Source organism: Nerophis ophidion, linkage group LG21, assembly GCF_033978795.1.
Source record: "Nerophis ophidion isolate RoL-2023_Sa linkage group LG21, RoL_Noph_v1.0, whole genome shotgun sequence".
NCBI classification, from domain to species: Eukaryota; Metazoa; Chordata; class Actinopteri; order Syngnathiformes; family Syngnathidae; genus Nerophis; species Nerophis ophidion.
The window spans coordinates 6973544-6996603 of record NC_084631.1 but is presented as its reverse complement, the minus strand read 5'-3'; the positions used below and the strand labels follow the sequence as shown (position 1 = coordinate 6996603).

The following is a 23060-nucleotide window of genomic DNA, read 5'->3' as shown; positions in this document are numbered from 1 at the left end:
TTCAATACATGCGTAATCTGTTGAATCGCTTAAACCGCTGAAATCCGAGTATGAATCCGAGCTAATGTCGCTATATCTTGCTGTGGTATTCCCATTGTTTGTTTACATTGGCAGCACTGTATGACGTCACAGATAAATGGATAGTCGTATCGCAAATAGCGAAAATCAAGCACTGTAAAACTTTTCTTTAGGGCTATTTGGGGACCGGTAAAATTTTGAAAAAAACTCCAAAAAATACAACAAGCCACTGGGAACTGATTTTTATTGTTTTTAACCTTTTTGAAATTGTGATAATGTTCCCCTTTAAACTAATGTTGCTTGTTAGATTACGGCATAGCACACTGATGCGATTGCTTCTCTTACATGTGCGGTGCACACATGCGTGTGTGTGAAAGGCAGGTTGAGCTGACAGAGCCGAAACGAACACATGCACACATGCACACGCGCATTGTAGCCAACTGTATTGCGAACCCTCCTCCAGTTACATTTCACAAAGGCTGGCAATAGAAGGAGTCCAAAAGAATTCACAAAGTCAAAATCAAGAGGTGTTATTTAATGACTGCGATCGCTTCTCCACATGTGATACAGAGAACAGATGAGTTGTAAACATGTAGACAGGAATGTCATGTCGTATATGAAATGCATGTTGAAGTGATGGAACTAGTACAGTTTGGGTGTCATTAAATGTATGTTTACATGGGACTAGTTGGTCATGGCGCCAGTCAAGGTGTGTTATGGCAGGTAGTCAGTTGGCCCCGGTTTGTGGCGAGCGGTGTCAGGCTGGCAACGCCACCTACCTTCCTGCAGGCATTCCGTTCACAGCGTTCTGTGCGGAAGAACCAACCACGGTTCTCATGGCTGTCGGCTGACCAGATGAACCCGCCAAGGGGCTGCCATCTCCCTTCAGGATGCCCGTGCACTTCCAGTTGTCCATGTAGTTAGCTAAGGAAGACGTCAAACATTTTCATTGTCTCTTCTCTCTTGTACAACATTGCTTCTTGAGGTATTTTATACAACCGTATCAACACGGTCAGAATAATTGTATCTTAAGTTATCACAAAACTTTGTGTTTCAACGAGAAGACAACAGCTGTCATTGAACCTACCAAGAAGAAGGCTTGTAAAACTCCACTGTGTAGGATGGGAAGCAACATGAAGGTGTTCTGTTTCTTTCATGAATTCTAATCATCCATCCACCCATCATCTTCCGCTTATCCGAGGTCGGGTCGCGGGTGCAACAGCCTAAGCAGGGAAACCCAGACTTCCCTCTCCCCAGCCACTTCATCTAGCTCTTCCCGGGGGATCCCGAGGCGTTCCCAGGCCAGCCGGGAGACATAGTCTTCCCAACGTGTCCTGGGTCTTCCCCGTGGCCTCCTACCGGTTGGACGTGCCCTAAACACCTCCCTAGGGAGGCGTTCGGGTGGCATCCTGACCAGATGCCCGAACCACCTCATCTGGCTCCTCTCGATGTGAAGGAGCAGCGGCTTTACTTTGAGTTCCTCCCGGATGGCAGAGCTTCTCACCCTATCTCTAAGGGAGAGACCCAAACTCATTTGGGCCGCTTGTACCCGTGATCTTATCCTTTCGGTCATGACCCAAAGCTCATGACCATAGGTGAGGATGGGAACGTAGATCGACCGGTAAATTGAGAGCTTTGCCTTCCGGCTCAGCTCCTTCTTCACCACAACGGATCGGTACAACGTCCGCATTACTGAAGACGCCGCACCGATCCGCCTGTCGATCTCACGATCCACTCTTCCCTCACTCGCGAACAAGACTCCTAGGTACTTGAACTCCTCCACTTGGGGCAGGGTCTCCTCCCCAACCCGGAGATGGCATTCCACCCTTTCTAATCAAAAGAAAGATATTGTCTTGACTCGAGATCTACAAAGCGAAGAGGAAGCAGGATGCGTCTCCCCTCCAGGCACTGCTTCTTTGAACTGTTTTACGACCTTTTCTTTGAATTGTTTTAATCAAAGGCGATGGCTGTTTACGACCCTTGGAAACAGCTGTTGCCGTGTAATCAGGGAAAGTCCAAATAAAAGAGGAGGCGTACAATCTTACGCCAGAGCGTAATGACACAGTACAAGGGTACAGATTAGGGCTGAGCAAGATATCAATATATACGATATATCGCGGGTTTGTCTCTGTGCGATAAAGAAAAGGACTATATCGTAATATTCGAGTATACGTTCTCATGCAGGACTTTTAGCTGCGGGCATTACACTTCAGGCTCCCCTCGCTCTTTCCTGTCTCTCATTCTCACGGACAAGCAGGCGCACATTCTTACATACGTCACATACACGCCCTCGCAGGGCAGAGAGGTAGCGGCGTGGCTAACGTTAGCTGCTACGAGAGAAAGATGGTGCGGATCTGGTAACAAATGAAGGAAGACTTAATTCCCAATAAAAACAGCAGGGTTTCCATCGTCTGGCGGTGGTTCGGCTTCAAGTGGGAATATGTCGAACATACAACCGTAATTTGTCAAGTGTGGGGGGAAAAGCGTTGGTATAAAAAGTAGCATTACTGCTAATATGTAGCATCATTTGTAAAGTCACTCGCTAGAGAATGAAGAGAATTTAATAACCTTTGTAACCTACCACATAGTAAAGGACGAATACTATTTGATTTCCTATTATGCAGCTCATTTTTATTTGACACTTAAAATGTCTCTGACAATCTTGCACTTTCTGTTTTGGAAATGACTTGAATGTTTGTGCCATTGCTTAATAACTTTAATAAATACACTTTTGGTCAATTGACTTAGTTGTGATTTCCCTCTCTGCATGAAAGTTTAAAAGTAGCATATATTAACGCAGTATGAAGAAGAATGTTTTAATGTAGACACATAGAATCATCATACTGCTGTGATTATATGGATCAAGTGTACATTCAAGGCCAAGGCAAAATATCGAAATATATATCGTATATTGCGATATGGCCTAAACCAGGGGTGCCCACACTTTTTCTGCAGGCGAGCTACTTTTCAATTGACCAACTCGAGGGGATCTACCTCATTTATATATATCATTTATATTTATTTATTTATGAAAGAGACATTTTTGTAAACAAGTTGAATGTGTTTAATGATAATACAAGCATGTGTAACACATATAGATGTCTTTCTTTCACGAAGACAAGAATATAAGTTGGTGTATTACCTGATTCTGATGACTTGCATTGATTGGAATCAGACAGTAATGATGATAACGCCCACATTTTCAAATGGAGGAGAAAAAAAGTTGTCCTTTCTGTACAATACCACATGAAAGTGGTTGGTTTTTGGCATCTAATTCATCCAGCTTCCATACACTTTACAAGAAAAACATTGGCGGCAAATTCCGTAGCTTGCTTGATTGACATTCACGGCACCCGAGGGTCTTGTGAGATGACGCTGGCTGCTGCAAGATCATTATTATGAAAATATGACAGAGAGGAAGGCGAGAAACACTTTTTATTTCAACAGACTTTCGCGCCGTACCTTCCGTCAAAACTCTAAAGGCCGACTGCACATTTCCTATCTTCAAAATAAAAGCCCTGCTTCATGCTGCCTGCGCTAACAAAATAAGATTCTCGGAAAGCTGGCGTGCACATTACTGGCAGCAGCCAGCGTCATCTCACAAGACCCTCCGGTACCGTGAATGTCATTTAAGTGACGTCTTGGTGAAGAATGATGATCACTAATTTTGAGGTCTATTTTTTTTAAAAGCCTGGCTCGAGATCGACTGACACACCCCCCACGGTCGACTGGTAGCTCGCGATCGACGTAATGGGCACCTCTGGCCTAAACATATCGCGATATTAAAAAAAGGCAATATAGCCCAGCCCTAGTACAGATGTACACGTGTCTCCTTCCTGAGCCAAATTGAATTCTGTCTCTGTTTGATTCTTTGCTACTTGCCTTGTTTAATAGATGTCATCAGTGTTTGAACCTGACAAAACTAATGCTACTTTTATAAGTCTATACTGGCTCACCTGCACTGGCTTCCTGTGCACTTAAGATGTGACTTTAAGGTTTTACTACTTACGTATAAAATACTACACGGTCTAGCTCCAGCCTATCTTGTCGATTGTATTGTACCATCTGCTTTCAAAGGACTCCGGCTTATTAGTGATTCCTAAAGCCCCAAAAAAGTATGCGGGCTATAGAGCGTTTTCCGTTCTGGCTCCACTACTCTGGAATGCCCTCCCGGTAACAGTTCAAGATGCCACCTCAGTAGAAGCATTTAACTCTCACCTTAAAACTCATTTGTATACTCTAGCCTTTAAATAGACTCCCTTTTTAGACCGTTTGATCTGCCGTTTCTTTACTTTTTCTCCTATGTCCCACTCTCCCTTGTGGAGGGGGTCCGGTCCGATCCGGTGGCCATGTACTGCTCGCCTGTGTATCGGCTGGGGACATCTCTGCGCTGCTGATCCGCCTCCGCTTGGGATGGTTTCCTGCTGGCTCCGCTGTGAACGGGACTCTCGCTGCTGTGTTGGATCCGCTTTGGACTGGATTCTCGCGGCTGTGTTGGATCCATTATGGATTGAACTTTCACAGTATCATGTTAGACCCGCTCGACATCCATTGCTTTCGTCCTCTCCAAGGTTCTCATAGTCATCATTGTCACCTACGTCCCACTGGGTGTGAGTTTTCCTTGCCCTTATGTGGGCCTACCGAGGATGTCCTAGTGGTTTGTGCTGTGGTTTGTGCAGCCCTTTGAGACACTAGTGATTTAGGGCTATATAAGTAAACATTGATTGATTGATGTCATTTCCAAAACAGAAAGTGCAAGATTGTCAGAGAAATTTTAAGTGTCAAATAAAAATGAGCTGCATAATAGGAAATCAAAGTGTTTGTCTTTCGCCATGTGTTAGGTTACTATGGACGTTATTAAATTCTATATTTTTCATATGGTGTTGACGTAGAAATGTTTGCCTCCACATTTTGATGGTGTTTTAGGGCGTGTGGCACCGAACTGAGATGTTGATATGCGAAGTAATTACCCTTCAATCTCTAGCAGGTTACTTTTCAAATGATGCAACATATTAGCAGTAATGCTCCTTTTTATTGCAACGCTTCTGCTGCATGCTTGAGTTATTACGGTTGTTTGTTCGACATATTCCCACTTGAAGCCACACCACCGCCAGACGACGGACCCCCTGCTGTTTTTCTTGGGAATTAAGTCTTCCTTCATTCGCACCTTCTTTCTCTCGTATTACCACTCACACGGCTTTGCTAGCATCACAGCTAACGTAACGCATGCTGCTACCTCTCTGCTCCGCGAGGGCGTATACGTATGTGACGTATGACGTGACAGTATGTGACGTATGTAAGAAGGTGTGCTTAGTGTCTGTGAGAAGGAGAGACAAAAAAGAGTGGGAAGAGCCTGTAGTGTAATGCGTGCAGCTAAAAGCAACTGCGTGAGAACGTATACTCGAATATCACGATATAGTCATTTTCTATATTGCACAGAGACATACCCGCGATATATCGTGTATATCGATCAGCCCTAATCTGAATCCTCGATCTTGCAAAAAAAACAAAATCGGGTGCTCATGCTAATCACCCTTGGTAAAGTTGTTTAAATGATAGTTTTCAAGAAACAAAAATGCTGCTACAGCATGGGTGTCAAACTCTGGCCCGCGGGCCAGATTTGGCCCGCCGTGTAATTTAATTTGGCCCTCGAGGCAATATCAAATTAACATAGCAGCGGTGCCGCTGTAACACCGCAATTCCTCAAATTTGCCAATCCTCCCGAAGTTCAGTGGCCCTCCCGAAAATCTCCCGGGGCAATCATTCTCCAGATTTTCACCCGGACAACAATATTGCGGGCGTGCCTTAAAGGCACTGCCTTTATCATTCTCTACAACCTGTCGTCACGTCCGCATTTTCTCCATACAAACAGCGTGCAGGCCCACTCGCATAATATATGCGGCTATTAAATAAATAAATGGGTTGTACTTGTATAGCGCTTTTCTACCTTCAAGGTACTCAAAGCGCTTTGACACTACTTCCACATTTACCCATTCACACACACATTCACACACTGATGGAGGGAGCTGCCATGCAAGGCGCCAACCAGCACCCATCAGGAGCAAGGGTGAAGTGTCTTGCTCAGGACACAACGGACGTGACGAGGTTGGTACTAGGTGGGAATTGAACCAGGAACGCTCGGGTTGCGCACGGCCACTCCCCCACTGCGCCACGCCGTACACACACATAAGTGAATGCAAGTCATACTTGGTCAACAGCCATACAGGTCACACTGAGGGTGGCCGTATAAACAACTTTAACACCGTTACAAATATGCGCCACACTGTGAACTCACACCAAACAAGAATGACAAACACATTTCGGGAGAACACCTGCACTGTAACATAACATAAACACAACATAACAAATACCCAGAACCCCTTGCAGCACTAACTATTTTGGGACGCTACAATATATTTTGATATTTACCTCAGAAGGCTGCAAATAGAAAAGAGGCATTACATTTGTATTTAAATTTTATTTAAAAAGCCATTGATATTTTTTAATTATTATTATTATTATTATTTGAAGCTCGATTTTGCATGTCACTATAAAGTTATATAAGCCTTGCTTGTTCAAAGTTCAATGCAAAACTTGTTTGGGTCCCTATTAAAAGGTTCATTTGTTCAACCTTGGCCCGCGGCTTTGTTCAGTTTTCAATTTTGGCCCACTCTGCATTTGAGTTTGACACCCCTGTGCTACAGGAAACAATTGTCCCCCCAGTCAGACCATAGAAACCTAAAATGTACATCTGAGTACAAGTGTAAAATAAAGCAGTTTACCATTTGATGAATGATGTTTGCTAAATTCAACAATGCAAGCATAGAGTTCACCCTAAAAATGGCTCACCTTTCCAGAGGCGCACGCAGCCGTCATCCCCAGAAGAAGCCAGTAGGGTTCCTGTGATGTTCCAGCTGACACGCCACACCTGTGAGTTGTGGTTGTCAAAGTGAGCAACAATCTGCACGTCAAACTTGGTGGGTCCTGTGGTGCTGCTCTCCTTCCTGGATGGAGACACACAATGCTAAGTATCCTTTGTGCCAGTCACTCCCACATCAAGCAAGGGCTGCACGATTATGGCCTAAATAATCATCACCATGCTTTTTATCGAGATTTTTAACTGGCAGAGAGCAAAGAGTCTCTGTAAAGAGCTGTCTCCCTGACTCTGTAACCATCTCCACAGGTTCACCCCAAGGATGAGTCCTTTCACCCTTACTTTTTATTACGTTTACTGATGAATGCAGGAGTCGGCAGGAAGACAGCTATGTGGAATGCACTCCCAACAGGTATAAAAGTAAGTGCATCTCTATATTCCTTCAAAACCGCTCTAAAACAACACCTCCAGGCAACTTCAACACTTTACTAACACCCTCCTCCATTCACATCCAATCTCCACCAATTATAAACAACTCAAATGTACTTCTAATGTATATACTTGTTCTTATGCTATGTGAACTCACTATGTTCTCTGCTGGCTGTACATATCCTACTAAATAAGACCTACACTGTTTCAATGTCCGCATTTCTCTGTTGATGACCGAAGTACTGATATCAACCAAAGCTCTTCATCCCACCCCCCGGATTGTAAATAATGTAAATAATTCAATGTACATACTATGATGATTAACTTGTGTGATAACTGTATTATGTTGATAGTATATATTTGTACCATGAATTGATTAACGTGGACCCCGACTTAAACAAGTTGAAAAACTTATTCGGGTGTTACCATTTAGTGGTCAATTGTACGGAATATGTACTGAACTGTGCAATCTACTAATAAAAGTGTCAATCAATCATAAATCTTCTGCCGCTTATCAGAGGTCGGGTCACGGGGGCAGCAGCCTAAGCAGGGAAGCCCAGACTTCCCTCTCCCCAGCCACTTCGTCTAGCTCTTCCCGGGGGATCCCGAGGCGTTCCCAGGCCAGCCGGGAGACATAGTCTTCCCAACGTGTCCTGGGTCTTCCCCGTGGCCTCCTACCGGTTGGACGTGCCCTAAACACCTCCCTAGGGAGGCGTTCGGGTGGCATCCTGACCAGATGCCCGAACCACCTCATCTGGCTCCTCTCGATGTGGAGGAGCAGCGGCTTTACTTTGAGTTCCTCCCGGATGACAGAGCTTCTCACCCTATCTCTAAGGGAGAGACCCAAACTCATTTCGGCCGCTTGTACCCGTGATCTTATCCTTTCGGTCATGACCCAAAGCTCATGACCATAGGTGAGGATGGGAACGTAGATCGACCGGTAAATTGAGAGCTTTGCCTTCCGGCTCAGCTCCTTCTTCACCACAACGGATCAGTACAACGTCCGCATTACTGAAGACGCCGCACCGATCCGCCTGTCGATCTCACGATCCACTCTTCCCCCACTCGTGAACAAGACTCCTAGGTACTTGAACTCCTCCACTTGGGGCAGGGTCTCCTCCCCAACCCGGAGATGGCATTCCACCCTTTTCCGGGCGAGAACCATGGACTCAGATTTGGAGGTGCTGATTCTCATTCCGGCCGCTTCACACTTGGCTGCGAACCGATCCAGTGAGAGCTGAAGATCCCGGCCAGATGAAGCCAACAGGACCACATCGATTGCAAAAAGCAGAGACCTAATCCCGCGGCCACCAAACCGGAACCCCTCAATGCCTTGACTGCGCCTAGAAATTCTGTCCGTAAAAGTTATGAACAGAATCGGTGACAAAGGGCAACCTTGGCGGAGTCCAACCCTCACTAGAAACGTGTCCGACTTACTGCCAGCAATGCGGACCAATCAATCAATCAATCAAAAGGATTAAGTTCTCTGATGACACGGCACTGCTGTCTCTCCTCTATGGTTCACAATCAAAGCATGAGAGCATCCTAACGGATTTGATCTTCTGGTGTGACTGTAACTTTTTGGATTTAAATGTATCTAAAACCAAATAATTAATTATTGATTTTACAAGTAAGAAGGAAATTTCTACGGAGTGCATCATACATAAAAAAAAACATCGACATTGTTTCATCATATTTGGGGACCTTTTTTGACGACCAGCTCAAGTTTGATGTGAACACAGATTTTATAGTGAAGCGAGCACCACAGAGAGTTAATCCTCTCAAGAAATTACATTATTTCTCTGTCAAGCCTGTTATCCTCTGTCATTGTTATCAAACATTTATTGAAAGTCTCATGTGTCTGTCTTTTATTTGTTGGTTTCACTGTCTTTCAGTTATTTATCTATTTATTGAGTCAAAAATATTAAAGCTCGATGACTTGATAAAATTGCAAACAGCTAAATTGATGTACAAAGTAAATTATAACCTGCTACCAAAGAATGTACAACAATTCTTCTCAACTAAAGAGGAGAAATATAACCTTAGAGGAAAATCTAACTTAAAACATTTGTATGCCCGTACAACACTTACAACTTTTAGCATATCAGTATGTGGAATTAAATCATGGAATGGATTAAGTAAAGAAGTTAAACATTGTACTGATATGAGCCAGTTTAAGAGGATGTTTAAATTAATAGTGCTTACAAAGTACAAAGAAGAAGTATTATGAGAAACACTTTCAAACTTATTGAAAATAAGATATTCTTCATCTTAGTATGTTAATAATGACTGAAATAATTAAGTACATGTTAGAAAACTGCTGTGTTAATCACTCATAGATGTCATTTTGCTATTTTGCTGTAAAGAAGGTCAGTGAATAATTGTATATATTGTGGGCGCTCTGAAGTGGGAAAAGGGGTAGGATTAAATAAGGTTTGCTTCTTCCTACTCCTTTTCGGACATGATGTATTGTGTATTGCGAAATTATGAATTTAACTGATGTATAATGTATGTATGTCCATCCATCCATCCATTTTCTACCGCTTATTCCCTTTTGGGGTCACGGGGGGCGCTGCCATTTTCTACCGCTTATTCCCTTTCGGGGTCACGGGGGGCGCTGGCGCATGTTCGAAATAAACTAAGAAAAAGAAAAAAGAAAGACCGAAACAGCCTGACTAGTTTAATTAAGTCTTGCTCTAAGATTACCAGAGTAAAAAACTAAGAGACTTAAACTGCTTCTGCAACCAGCAAATCCTCCAAAAACAAAAAACAAAAAAAGAGCATTTTAGCCTCCCGAGTCATGTCTTTGAGGGGGAATTCTCTCTGTTGCCTTCAGGGTGACGTTATGCCCTTCCATTGAGTAAAACAAATTGTTTTTTCAAATCATTCGTCCCCTCTGTACTCAGACTCCTAAACTTTTAAAGTCCTACTGAAAGCCACTACTAGCGACCACACAGTCTGATAGTTTATATATCAATGATGAAATATTAACATTGCAACACATGCCAATACGGCCTTTTTAGTTTACTAAATTACAATTTTAAATTTCCCGCGGAGTTCCCTGTTGAAAACGTCGCGGAATGATGACGCGTGTTTGTGACGTTATTGGTTGGAGGGGACGTATTACCCAGCACCACTTGCGGCTAAAAGTCGTCTCTTTTAATCGCGCAATTACACGGTATTTTTTACATCTGTGTTGCTGAATTTTTTGCAATTTGTTCAATTAATAATGGAGAAGTCAAAGTAGAAAGATGGAGGTGGGAAGCTTTTAGCCTTTAGCCACACAAACACACGGTGTTTCCTTGTTTCAAATTCCCGAAGGTGAAGCTTTACTATGGATCAGAGCGGTCAAGCGAACATGGTTCCCGACCACTTGTCAACCGGCAGTTTTCGGTGAGAAAATTGTGGTAAAAAGACGCCTCTTACTGGAGATCAGCGGAGGTTGCGCCGTCCATGCAGCTGCCGTGACTTCCCTCAGAGACTGGCGTCAACACACCCCTCCGACTATCAGGTACTATTTAACTCACTAAAACACTAGCAGCACAATAGAAAGATAAGGGTCTTCCCGGAATTATCCTTGTAAATGTGTCTAAAAACATCTGAATCGCTCCCAAAGCAATCGCCTTTTTTTTTTTTTTTACTTTATTTTTTTTCTAGTCCTTCAATATCAATATCCTCATCCACGAATCTTTCATCCTCGCTCAAATTAATGGGGAAATTGTCGCTTTCTCGGTCCGAATAGCTCTTGATGTTGGAGGCTCACATTATAAACAATGTGAGGAGCCCTCACACCGATGACATCATCGTCTGCTACTTCCGGTAAAGGCAGAGCTTTTTTATTAGCGAGCAAAAGTCGCGAACTTTATCGTCGATGTTCTCTACTAAATCCTTTCAGCAAAAATATGGTAATATCGCGAAATAATCAAGTATGACACATAGAATGGACCGGCTATCCCCGTTTAAATAAGAAAATCTCATTTCAGTAGGCCTTTAAAACTTTAAAATTTTTCAGAGTGTTGTATTGTTTATGTCTATATTTACTTTTTATTTATTGTGAGCCATTTAGGCTTTGTGAACCTGTTGCTCAAATTGAATTGCCCCTTGAGGGATTAATAAAGTTGTTTGAATTGATTGAAAGATTGAAATCAGGATTACTGAGCATGATTATTCATTATGTTGGGTAAAACAGTGTGCCCCACAGGTCAGCAATCTACTTGCAGTAATGGGGTCCTGGAAGATAAAAAGTGTTTGGAGCAAGACACAAGCCTATGTGAGAAGGAAAAGCATCAACACAGGTTCAAAATTGGCGAAATACTCTGGGTTGCAAGACCAGATGTAATGTTAGATGCCAGCAACATAGCATCAGGCATGAAAAACGCAACTGTGCAGACTCTTCATGAAGCAAACAGAATAGTGTGCTAGATTAAGAGCAAGAAAGTGTCTTTGTACTTGTCTATGAATGTTCTCATTCATCTAGGTCAGGGGTCGGGAACCTTTTTGGCTGAGAGAGCCAAGAATCCAAATATTTTAAAATGTATTTCCGTAAGAGCCGTATAATATTTTTTTCAACACTGAACACAACTAAATGCGTGAATTTTAAGTAAGAGCAACATTTCTAGAGTATAATAGCTCTCTTATTCTTTGTAATAACACTGTTATTCTGAAGCCAACTGTGGAGGGGGCGTGGCCTGCAGCGAAGTGGGGTGTTGCCAGGATCGGCCTCGAAATCAGCGACAGGTGCGTAGATGGACCACCTGGGCCTTGTTATCTAATCACCTGTCTCTATGTTATAAGCAGCAGCCAGGAGGAGAGACGGGGTTGGGGCTGGAGCCAGAGCGCGAGTGAGAACAAAAGAGGAAAAGACAATTGCTGAAAAGAAACTAAGAGACTTATTGAACAATAAAACAATATTGTAACCCTGAAACAGGCTCTCATGTCGGTGCTTGGTGGTCTGAAAAACCCCCAGGAAAGTAAACACTACAATAACCAATAATAAGAAAATAACTTCTTACCATTAACGAAACTTCTTGAACTGGGGCGGTAGTAAATGGATGGATGGATTAAAAATGCATGAGAATGTTTTGCATTTTGAACTTTTTTTTTAATACCGTGATTACAAGTGGAATTATTCATTACTTGTCGTGCTACGCAATGTCAGCTCAGATTTATCCGAGAGCCAGATGCAGTCATGAAAAGAGCCACAGGTTCCCTACCCCTGATCTAGGTCATTGTAATCTCAGGGCATTCAAGAATAACAAAGATCAACCATGTTTAAACGAGGCAGCCCAAATCAATATGGTGATTCTAAATTGGATTAACTGTGCAGCCCTACATTCAGCATTTGAAAGTCACCTAACAGGGAGCATCTTAAAGATTCGAACATCTTTGGTGGCGATGGCGAGGACGTGGAAGGATCTGCCCAGGTTCGGAGCAAAGGCGATGTCATGCACTGCGTCTGTGATGGTCATCAGAGTCTCGGCTTTAGCGTATTTCCTTTTCCATATTGGCAGGGAGACAAAATGCAAAGAAAATTAAGTACAGTGGAAACACAAACACGCAGTCACCGGCGAAGAAGAAGCTACCTTGTGTTTTCGTTGTACTCATAGATATGGACTTTGCCGCCATACGTCATACTGTCGTCGCTGCCTACTGCAAACATTGGCGGGTGGGCACGCGAGCTGGTTGGGGAACACAAATTGCAATTTACTCTTCTATGAGAACACACAGTAATACAACTGTAATTGCAACTTAATGTCGTACTTAAAGGGGAACATTATCACCAGACCTATGTAAGCGTCAATATATACCTTGATGTTGCAGGAAAAAGACCATCTATTTTTTTAACCGATTTCCGAACTCTAAATGGGTGAATTTTGGCGAATTAAACGCCTTTCTGTCTATCGCGCTGGAGGCGATGACGTCAGAATGTGACGTCGCCGAGGTAACACACCCACCATTTTCATTTTCAAACCCATTACAGCTCTGTTATTTTCCGTTTTTTTGACTATTTTTTGGAACCTTGGAGACATCATGCCTCGACGGTGTGTTGTCGGAGGGTGTAACAACACTAACAGGGAGGGATTCAAGTTGCACCACTGGCCCGAAGATGCCAAAGTGTCTGCCGCCAGACCCCCATTGAATGTGCCGGAGTGTCTCCACATTTGACCGGCGATGCTAAGGCAGACATGGCACAGAGATGTATGGATAACTTGCAAATGCATTTGCAACGATAGTCAACGAAATCACAAAGGTTAGTTTTGTTGATGTTGACTACCAGCTAATCGATGCTAACATGCTACGCTAATCGATGCTAACATGCTATTTACCGGCGTTGTTAAAGCAGACATGGCACAGAGATGTATGGATAACCTGTAGATGCATTTGCAACTATATTACCTTTCCTTCCACCCACATTTAATGCGAAAAAAACACTTACCAATCGACGGATTTAAGTTGCTCCAGTGTCAAAAGATGCGAAAGTCCTGATCGTTTGGTCCGCACATTTTACCGGCGATGCTAACGCAGCTATTCGGCCATGCCATGGCTATGAATAGCGTCAATAGCTATTCGCTCAATAGCTTCAGTTTCTTCTTCAATATTTTCATACTCCAACCATCTGTTTCAATACATGCGTAATCTGTTGAATCGCTTAAGTCGCTGAAATCCGAGTTTGAATCCGAGCTAATGTCGCTATATCTTGCTGTGGTATTCCCATTGTTTGTTTACATTGGCAGCACTGTATGACGTCACAGGGAAATGACCAGTGTCTTCGCAGACAGTCGAAAATAAGGCACTTTAAAGCTTTATTTAGGGATATTCCGAGACCGGTAAAATTTTGAAAAAAACTTCAAAAAATATAACAAGCCACTGGGAACTGATTTTTATTGTTTTTAACCCTTTTGAAATTGTGATAATGTTCCCCTTTAACAACTCAGAAATGGCATTTAAAACAAGATATGACAGATCGACAGTAATTGTCATAATCAGCATATTTTCAAAGGTTGCAATAAAAAATGAGAAGTTATTATTCAAAATATTTCATATTTATGAGCAAAACTTAAGTATCAAAAATTGGTAAGGATTCCAAGGTACCCGGAATTGGTACCGTATCGGTTGAATGTGAAAGGTAACTGTCCCTATATTATTGTCTCTCCTGATTTATTATTCTACTTGCTAATTTCTTCTACTTAGCCAGTTACTATCTGCTGTAAAGCCTTTCCAGTTGGCCTTCTGTTCAAATATATATTTATAGTTATTTACAAAACCAAAAACAAGTGAAGTTGGCACGTAGTGTAAATCCTAAATAAAAACAGAATAAAATGATTTGCAAATCCTTTTCAACCTAAATTCAATTGAATAAACTGCAAAGACAAGATACTTAACGTTTGAACTGGTGAACTTTGTTGATTTTTGCAAATATTAGCTCATTTGGAATTTGATCCCTGCAGCATGTTTCAAAAAAGCTGGCACAAGTGGCAAAAAAGACTGAGAAAGTTGAGGAATTCTCATCAAACACTTATGTGGAACATCGCACAGGAAATACAGGCTAATTGAGAACAGGTAGGTGCCATGATTGGGTATAAAAGCAGCTACCATGAAATGCTTAGTTATTTACAAACAAGGATGGGGCGAGGGTCACCACCTTGTGAAAAAATGCGTGAGCAGATTGTCCAACAGTTAAAGAACAACATTTCTAAACAAACTATTGCAAGGAATTTAGGGATTTCATCATCCAGGGTCCGTAATATCATCAAAACGTTCAGACTATCTGGAGAAATCAATGCATGTAAATGCCAAGGACAAAAACTAACATTTAATGCCTGTGACCTTTGATCCCTCAGTCGGTACTGCATCAAAAACCGCATCGGTGTGTAAAAGATATCACCACATGGGCTTCAGGAACACTTCAGAAAACCACTGTCAGTAACTACAGTTTGTCGCTACATCTGTAAGTGCAAGTTAAAACTCTACTATGTAAAGCCATTTATCAACAACACCCAGAAACGTCGCTGGCTCATCTACGATGGACTGATACAAAGAAGAAAAGTATTCTGTGGTCTGAGGAGTCCACATTTCAAATTGCTTTTGGAAACTGTGGACGTCGTGTCCTCCGGAACAATGAGGAAAAGAACCATCCGGACTGTAATAGGCGCAAAGTTCAAAAGCCAGCATCTGTGATGGTATGGGGGTGTATTAGTGCCCAAGGCATGGGTAACTTACACATCTGTGAAGGCGCCAATAATGCTGAAAGGTACATACAGCAAAGTCTTTTTCATGCACAGTCCTGCTTGTTTCAGCAAGACAATGCCAAGCCACATTCTGTACGTGTTAAAACAGCGTAGCTTCGTAGTAAAAGTGCAGGCACTAGACTGACCTGCCGTAGTCCAAACCTGAAAATGTGTGGCGCAATATGAAGCCTAATCTACCACGACTGAGACCCCGAACTGGTTGAACAACTTACAGGTACTGTTCATATTATTAGAATATCATGAAAAAGTTGATTTATTTCAGTAATTATATTCAGAACGTGAAACTTACATATTATATCAATTCATTACACACATAGTGATATATTTGAAATGTTTATTTCTTTAAATGTTGATGATTAGTACGGACAATTACTGAAAATCCCAAATTCAGTATTTCAGAAAATTAGATTAGTTACGACTAGTACCAAAAAATATTTTTTAGAAATGTGGGCCAACTGAAAAGTATGAACATGGAAAGTTTCAGCATGTACGGCAATCAATACTTAGTTGCAGCTCCTTTTGCCTGAATTGCTGCATAAAATACGGCGTGGCTTGGAGTCCACCAGTCTGTTGCACTCCTCAGGTGTTATGAGAGCCCAGGTTGCTTTAATAGTGGCCTTCAACTCTTCAGCATTGTTGGGTCTGGCATCTTGCATCTTCCGCTTCACAATACCCCGTAGGTTTTCTATGGGGTTAAGGTCAGGTGAGTTTGCAGGCCAATCAAGAACAGGGATACCATGGTCCTTAAACCAGGTACTGGTAGATTTGGCACTGTGTGCAGGTGCCAAGTCATGTTGGAAAATGAAATCTTCACCTCCTTAAAATTGGTCCGCGGCAGGCAGCATAAAGTGTTCTAAAACTTCCTGGTAGACTGCTGCATTTACCCTAGACCTCAGGAAACCCAGTGGACCAACACCAGCAGATGACATGGCACCCCAGACCATTACCGATTGTGGAAATTTGACACTGGACTTCAGGCAACGTGGATACTGTGCCTCTCCTGTCGTCCTCCAGACTCTGGGACCTTGATTTCCAAAGGAGATACAAAATGTACTCTCATCTGAAAACATAACTTTGGACCACTCAGCAGCAGTCCAGTCCTTTTTGTCTTGAGCCCAGGCGAGACGCTTTTGACGTTGTCTCTTATTCAAGAGTGGCTTTACACAAGGAATGCGACAGCTGAAGCCCATATCTTGCATACGTCGGTGCGTGGTGGTTCTTGAAGCACTGACTCCAGCTCCAGTCCACTCTTTGTGGATCTCCCCCACATTTTTGAATCGGTTTTGTTTGACAATCCTCTCCAGGGGGCGGTTATCCCTCTTGCTTGTACACTTTTTTCTACAGCATCTTTGTCTTCCCTTCGCCTCTCTATTAATGTGCTTGGACACAGAGCTCTGGGAACATCCAACCTCTTTGGCAATGACCTTTTGTGTCTTGCCCTCCTTCTTCAAAATATCAATGGTCATCTTTTGGACAGTTGTCAAGTCAGCAGTCTTCCCCATGATTGTGTGTCATACAGAATCAAAACGAGAGACCATTTAAAGGCTTTTCCAGGTGTTTTGAGTTAGTTAGCTAATTAGAGTGTGGCACCAGGTGTCTTCAATATCTGACCTTTTCACCATATTCTAATTTTCTGAGATGTTGAATTTAGGGTTTTCATTGGTTGTCAGCTATAATCATCTCCTTTTTGGCAAAAAACACTTGAAATGTATCAGTCTGTTTGGAATGAATGTATACATCCCACAAGTTTGACTTTTTAAATGGAATTAATGAAATAAATCAACTTTTTCATGATATTCTAATAATATGACCAGCACTGGTAAGCTGTACATCAAGCAAGAACGGGAAATAATTACAACTGAAAAGCTTAAAAAATTGGTCTCCTCAGTTCCCAAACATTTACTGAGTGTAGTTAAAAGGAAAGGCCATGTAACACAGTGGTAAATATGCCCCTGTGCCAACTTTTTTGCAATGTGTTGCTGCCATTAAATGTGCCAATTTAACTGGTTTTGTATATATTCCCAATCGTGAGAAGCGAAAACAAAAGCAAAATTAAAATTCAACTAATGGTCAAGCCCTACTTTTTGACTATTAAAATAATCAGTATTGGATCTGAGAAATCTACATCTGTATATTACTACATCATCAGTCACAATAGCAATGCCATGGTTTTTCTTTTAATATGCCAACTCTTCCCTTCAACCAGAAACATCCTGACTTTTAATCTCACAAGATGTGTATTCTACTTCCCCTTGGGCTGCTTGTTCCGAATACTTGGAACTAGTAAGTGAGTGATCTAACCTGGAGGGGTTCCAAGAAATACAGCTGCAGCTGAGCTTGCAAGAAATTTCATGCTGTAGGGACCACTGACTGAGGTTCATGACATCAGGTGCCTCATAGATCCTCACCACACCGTCTGCAGAACACGTGGTCAACATCAGGCCCATGTGTTTAGGAGCAAACTTCACGTCCGTAACTGATGTTCGACTGTCCACAAGAGTGGTTCTTTTGATCTGGGAAGGAAGAACATGGCACACTTAAAATCCAATAATGGCTACTACAACAACAACATTATCACTCTATGTTTCTACATCTGTTCCACTATTGCAGGAGTATCCAAAGCTGTGGCCCACAGGTAATTTTAAAATGGCTCACGGCACACTCTGAAAATAATATTGAAAAAAAAAAGCAGACAGTGAAATAAAAGAACAAACAGGTGAAACGTACCAAAAAAATCAGGCTGTTTTTTTTTTTATCTGACATTGCTCAGTAAATAATAATGACTCAAAACCAATATTTTTATGAAAAATTTACCTGTTCAAAGCTTCAATTACTTCACATTCAAATTCTAAATTTTAAATATTTTGGGGGGAAAATATTACATATTTTGTGTGTTTACCATAAAAAAAAGTTTTTTACCAAATGGGCATAAAACAAACAAAAAAACGAGAAAAAATAATACAACTTATAATCGACAGATAGATCCGAAGTGACCTAAATATTCAAGTGGTAAAAGTAGAAAAATATATTTGTTTAATACTTTACTGAGTAATGATAGTGATAATGAGAATAATTTTTGTGGTACTTTAATATCTTTTTTAAACGTCTGCTAAAATAACAATAATTTATTAAAATCAATGTTATGAACTATTGACCAAAATAAGGTAACAATTATTTTTCCATTAATTATTCCACTTCGAACTTTTTTGAAGGGAAAATATTGCATATTTTGTGTTTTTGCCCCCAAAAAAAACAGGGCTTTCTTGGACAAAAAGCGCAGAAAAAAACATATCAAATCTTTATATTGACAAATAGACTTGAAATGGATCTAGCGATTTAAGTATTGAATGAAAAACAATACAAATAAAAATATACATATTGTTTATTTTTAACATATTCATGACTGGGACCATTCTGGGTCACTCGGACCAAACTTGAGGAGAGGCCAAAAGGTTTAAAAAATAATCTATAAAATATTAGGAGTGTAAAAATTAATCGGTACAGACTAATAACCGATTTTAACTTTAGAGTTACGAATACATTGCTTGGCAAACCTCTGAATCGATCTACAGTGGGGCAAAAAAGTATTTAGTCAGCCACCGATTGTGCAAGTTCTCCCACTTAAAATGATGACAGAGGTCTGTAATTTTCATCATAGGTACACTTCAACTGTGAGAGACAGAATGTGAAAAAAAAATCCAGGAATTCACATTGTAGGAATTTTAAAGAATTTATTTGTAAATTATGGTGGAAAATAAGTATTTGGTCAACCATTCAAAGCTCTCACTGATGGAAGGAGGTTTTGGCTCAAAATCTCACGATACATGGCCCCATTCATTCTTTCCTTAACACGGATCAATCGTCCTGTCCCCTTAGCAGAAAAACAGCCCCAAAGCATGATGTTTCCACACCCATGTTTCACAGTAGGTATGGTGTTCTTGGGATGCAACTCAGTAGTCTTCTTCCTCCAAACACGACCAGTTGAGTTTATACCAGAAAGTTATATTTTGGTTTCCTCTGACCATATGACATTCTCCCAATCCTCTGCTGTATCATCCATGTATCCATTTTGGTATAAACTCAACTGGTCGTGTTTGGAGGAAGAAGAATACTGAGTTGCATCCCAAGAACACCACACCTACTGTGAAGCATGGGGGTGGAAACATCATGCTTTGGGGCTGTTTTTCTGCTAAGGGGACAGGACGATTGATCCGTGTTAAGGAAAGAATGAATGGGGCCATGTATCGTGAGATTTTGAGCCAAAACCTCCTTCCATCAGAAAAAGATTTGAATGGTTGACCAAATACTTATTTTCCACCATAATTTACAAATAAATTCTTTAAAATTCCTACAATGTGAATTCCTGGATTTTTTTTTTCACATACTGTCTCTCACAGTTGAAGTGTACCTATGATGAAAATGACAGACCTCTGTCATCATTTTAAGTGGAAGAACTTGCACAATCGGTGGCTGACTAAATGCTTTTTTGCCCCACTGTACATGGAATATGGATCGGTCGATGTTCGGTTGGAAAGTCATGAATCGTTTTTCTGTTGATCTGATAAAAATATATGGCCGATCTAATCTGGCGAGACTTTTGTGATGAAGTACTACGAGAGTAGGCGACGTAAGGCGGGTCTTTAAGGCTTTATTTTTCCCACACACTTCAGTGCATCATTATCAACTTGGCGAATTTCTTGCTAAATCTAGAACTTTTCCAACTCCTCTCAATCATTTTCCTTCTCAAAAGCCACTCACGACAAATCTAGCAACGTTTTTGGATGTTTGGAGACATGAAAGCGCGTAACACTGTCTTCAACGTGAAAGTGGTGCAGCTGTGAGCCTTTCCTCTCAGGCGCTCACTTGTCTACTGAATGTCAGCTCTTAGACATCTTAAACACATTTTGTTTTACTTTTAAGTGCAATCACAATGAAGTCCGTTCCATTCGAGTCAGAACAGTGAGGAGACAAACACCCACTCTGTGCAAAGCTGCCGCTGTTCTGCCTTGGTTGAGATGTAAACTTTTCATCCTCTGTCATGCTTCAAATAAAAACAAACCTATCGAATCGTTCACGTTAAAGAGCCAGTCAGTAGATCTGGTTTGGTAGTGAATATCCCAACCTTTCAGTCTTTTGATCCAATGTGATAATCGAACATTGAACAGTGTAGAACAGGGGTGCCCACACTTTTTCTGAAGGCGAGCTACTTTTCAATTGACCAACTTGAGGGGATCTACCTCATTTATATATATCATTTATATTTATTTATTTATGAAAGAGACATTTTTGTAAACAAGTTAAATGTGTTTGATGATAATACAAGCATGTGTAACACATATAGATGTCTTTCTTTCACGAAGACAAGAATATAAGTTGGTGTATTACCTGATTCTGATGACTTGCATTGATTGGAATCAGACCGTAATGATGATAACGCCCACATTTTCAAATGGAGGAGAAAAAAAGTTGTCCTTTCTGTACAATACCACATGAAAGTGGTTGGTTTTTGGCATCCAATTCATCCAGCTTCCATACACTTTACAAGAAAAACATTGGCGGCAAATTCCGTAGCTTGCTTGATTGACATTCACGGCACCCGAGGGTCTTGTGAGATGACGCTGGCTGCTGCCAGTTCATTATTATGAAAAAATGACAGAGAGGAAGGCGAGAAACACTTTTTATTTCAACAGACTTTCGCGCCGTCCCTTCCGTCAAAACTCTAAAGGCCGAGTGCACATTTCCTATCTTCACAATAAAAGCCCTGCTTCATGGTGCCTGCGCTAACAAAATAAGAGTCTCGGAAAGCTGGCGTACACAAGCGATGTGGACGCCAGCTTTCTGAGGGATCGCTTGTGCACGCCAGTTTTCCGAGACTCTGTATTTAGTTAGCGCAGGCAGCATGAAGCAGGGCTTTTATTGTGAAGATAGGAAATGTGCAGTCGGCCTTTAGTTTTGACGGAGGGTACGGCGCGAGAGTCTGTTGAAATAAAAAGTGTTTCTCGCCTTCCTCTCGGTCATATTTTCATAATAATGATCTTGCAGCAGCCAGCGTCATCTCACAAGACCCTCCGGTACCGTGAATGTCATTTAAGTGACGTCTTGGTGAAGATTGATGATCACTCATTTATAGGTCTATTTTTTTTAAAAGCCTGGCTCGAGATCGACTGACACACCCCCCCGCGGTCGACTGGTAGCTCGCGATCGACGTAATGGGCACCCCTGGTGTAGAACAAATAAAAATACAACTAAACAAACAGTTTAGTTTACAGTTCTAGCCATAATTTGCATTTTTTTTAAACTCACATCTTTGATTTTCTTTAAGTTAATGGATTGCAATGCATTGAAGTTGATAGTTCTACTATTAGCTAATAATACAGGAACCACCTGTTTTGTATTTGTCTATTAAAAAAACACATGGCATTGTTCTGAAATGATACATGATGCATTTAATTTAATTTTCACCATGCAAAGCTTACATTTGCATCCAATCGAATCGCTTTGTATCGAAATGTTTTAAAAAGTATTGTTAGTGAATCGTATCGTAATCTATCTATCGAGCACCATTTAAGGTAGAGATGCACACCCATCCATCCATTTTCTACCGCTTGTCCCTTTTGGGGTCGCTGGAGTCAATCTCAGCTGCATTCGGGCGGTAGGCGGGGTACACCCTGGACAAGTCGCCACCACATCGCAGGGCCAACACAGATAGACAGACAACATTCACACTCATATTCACACACTAGGGCCAATTTAGTGTTGCCAATCAACTCCTAATATATTGGATTGGTTTTGAAAAGGAAAATTATCAAAAAATTAGCATGCTCTGATTTTTCAGTGTGCCGCCCTCTGCGCCTTTTGCAATATTTATTTCCACTCCATAAAACAGGTGTACCTTGGCAAAGTGTATATACAGTTGTGATCACAATTATTCAACCTCCATACAATTTTGGTGTTTTAGCAAGTTGGACATTTATTCCGTATTTTGTTTATAGTCATATCAAATAAAGATGCATTATATGGACAAATGCAACTTGAATTACAACATTATATTTTGTAACATACCAAACAGTGTCATTTATCTTAATATCTCATTGACAAAATTATTCAACCCCTTGAAGATCATAACTCTTAAGAACAGAATTTGAATAAGGTCTTTTCAATCAGGTGTTAAACACCTGTAGATGTGATTAGAACCATAACGAGCAACAATTAAACTGATTGAAAAAGACTGACGCTCAGCTTCTTGTCAATGGTGTATTTACAACATGGTGAAGTCCAGGGAGTGGTCAAGGAAGTCAAGAGAGGAGGTAATTTCTCTTCATAAGAAAGGATATGCATATAAGAAAATAGCAAAGACATTACACATTCCAAGAGACACAGTTGGGAGCATAATTGGCAAGTTTAAAGCTAAAGGCACAGTGGAAACACTACCTGGGCGAGATAGAAAGAGGATGCTGTGTGCAACTGCTGTCCGGTATTTGAAGCGTACA

General features: G+C 41.4%; 1 protein-coding gene across 1 annotated transcript in view; it reads right to left on the bottom strand.

Moving 5' to 3' along the window:
* Positions 1 to 532: 532 nt before the first annotated feature.
* Positions 533 to 23060, bottom strand: part of seh1l (SEH1-like (S. cerevisiae)) — a 34382-nt gene continuing 11854 nt past the window's right edge. Inside the window, exons 4-8 of the mRNA XM_061881702.1 lie at positions 17872 to 18083; positions 12904 to 12999; positions 12674 to 12814; positions 6868 to 7022; positions 533 to 942 (exon numbers count right to left, since the gene is read on the bottom strand). Coding sequence (XP_061737686.1) covers positions 794 to 942; positions 6868 to 7022; positions 12674 to 12814; positions 12904 to 12999; positions 17872 to 18083 — 753 coding nt within the window. The 3' untranslated portion in view covers positions 533 to 793. The remainder of the gene's footprint in view (positions 943 to 6867; positions 7023 to 12673; positions 12815 to 12903; positions 13000 to 17871; positions 18084 to 23060) is intronic.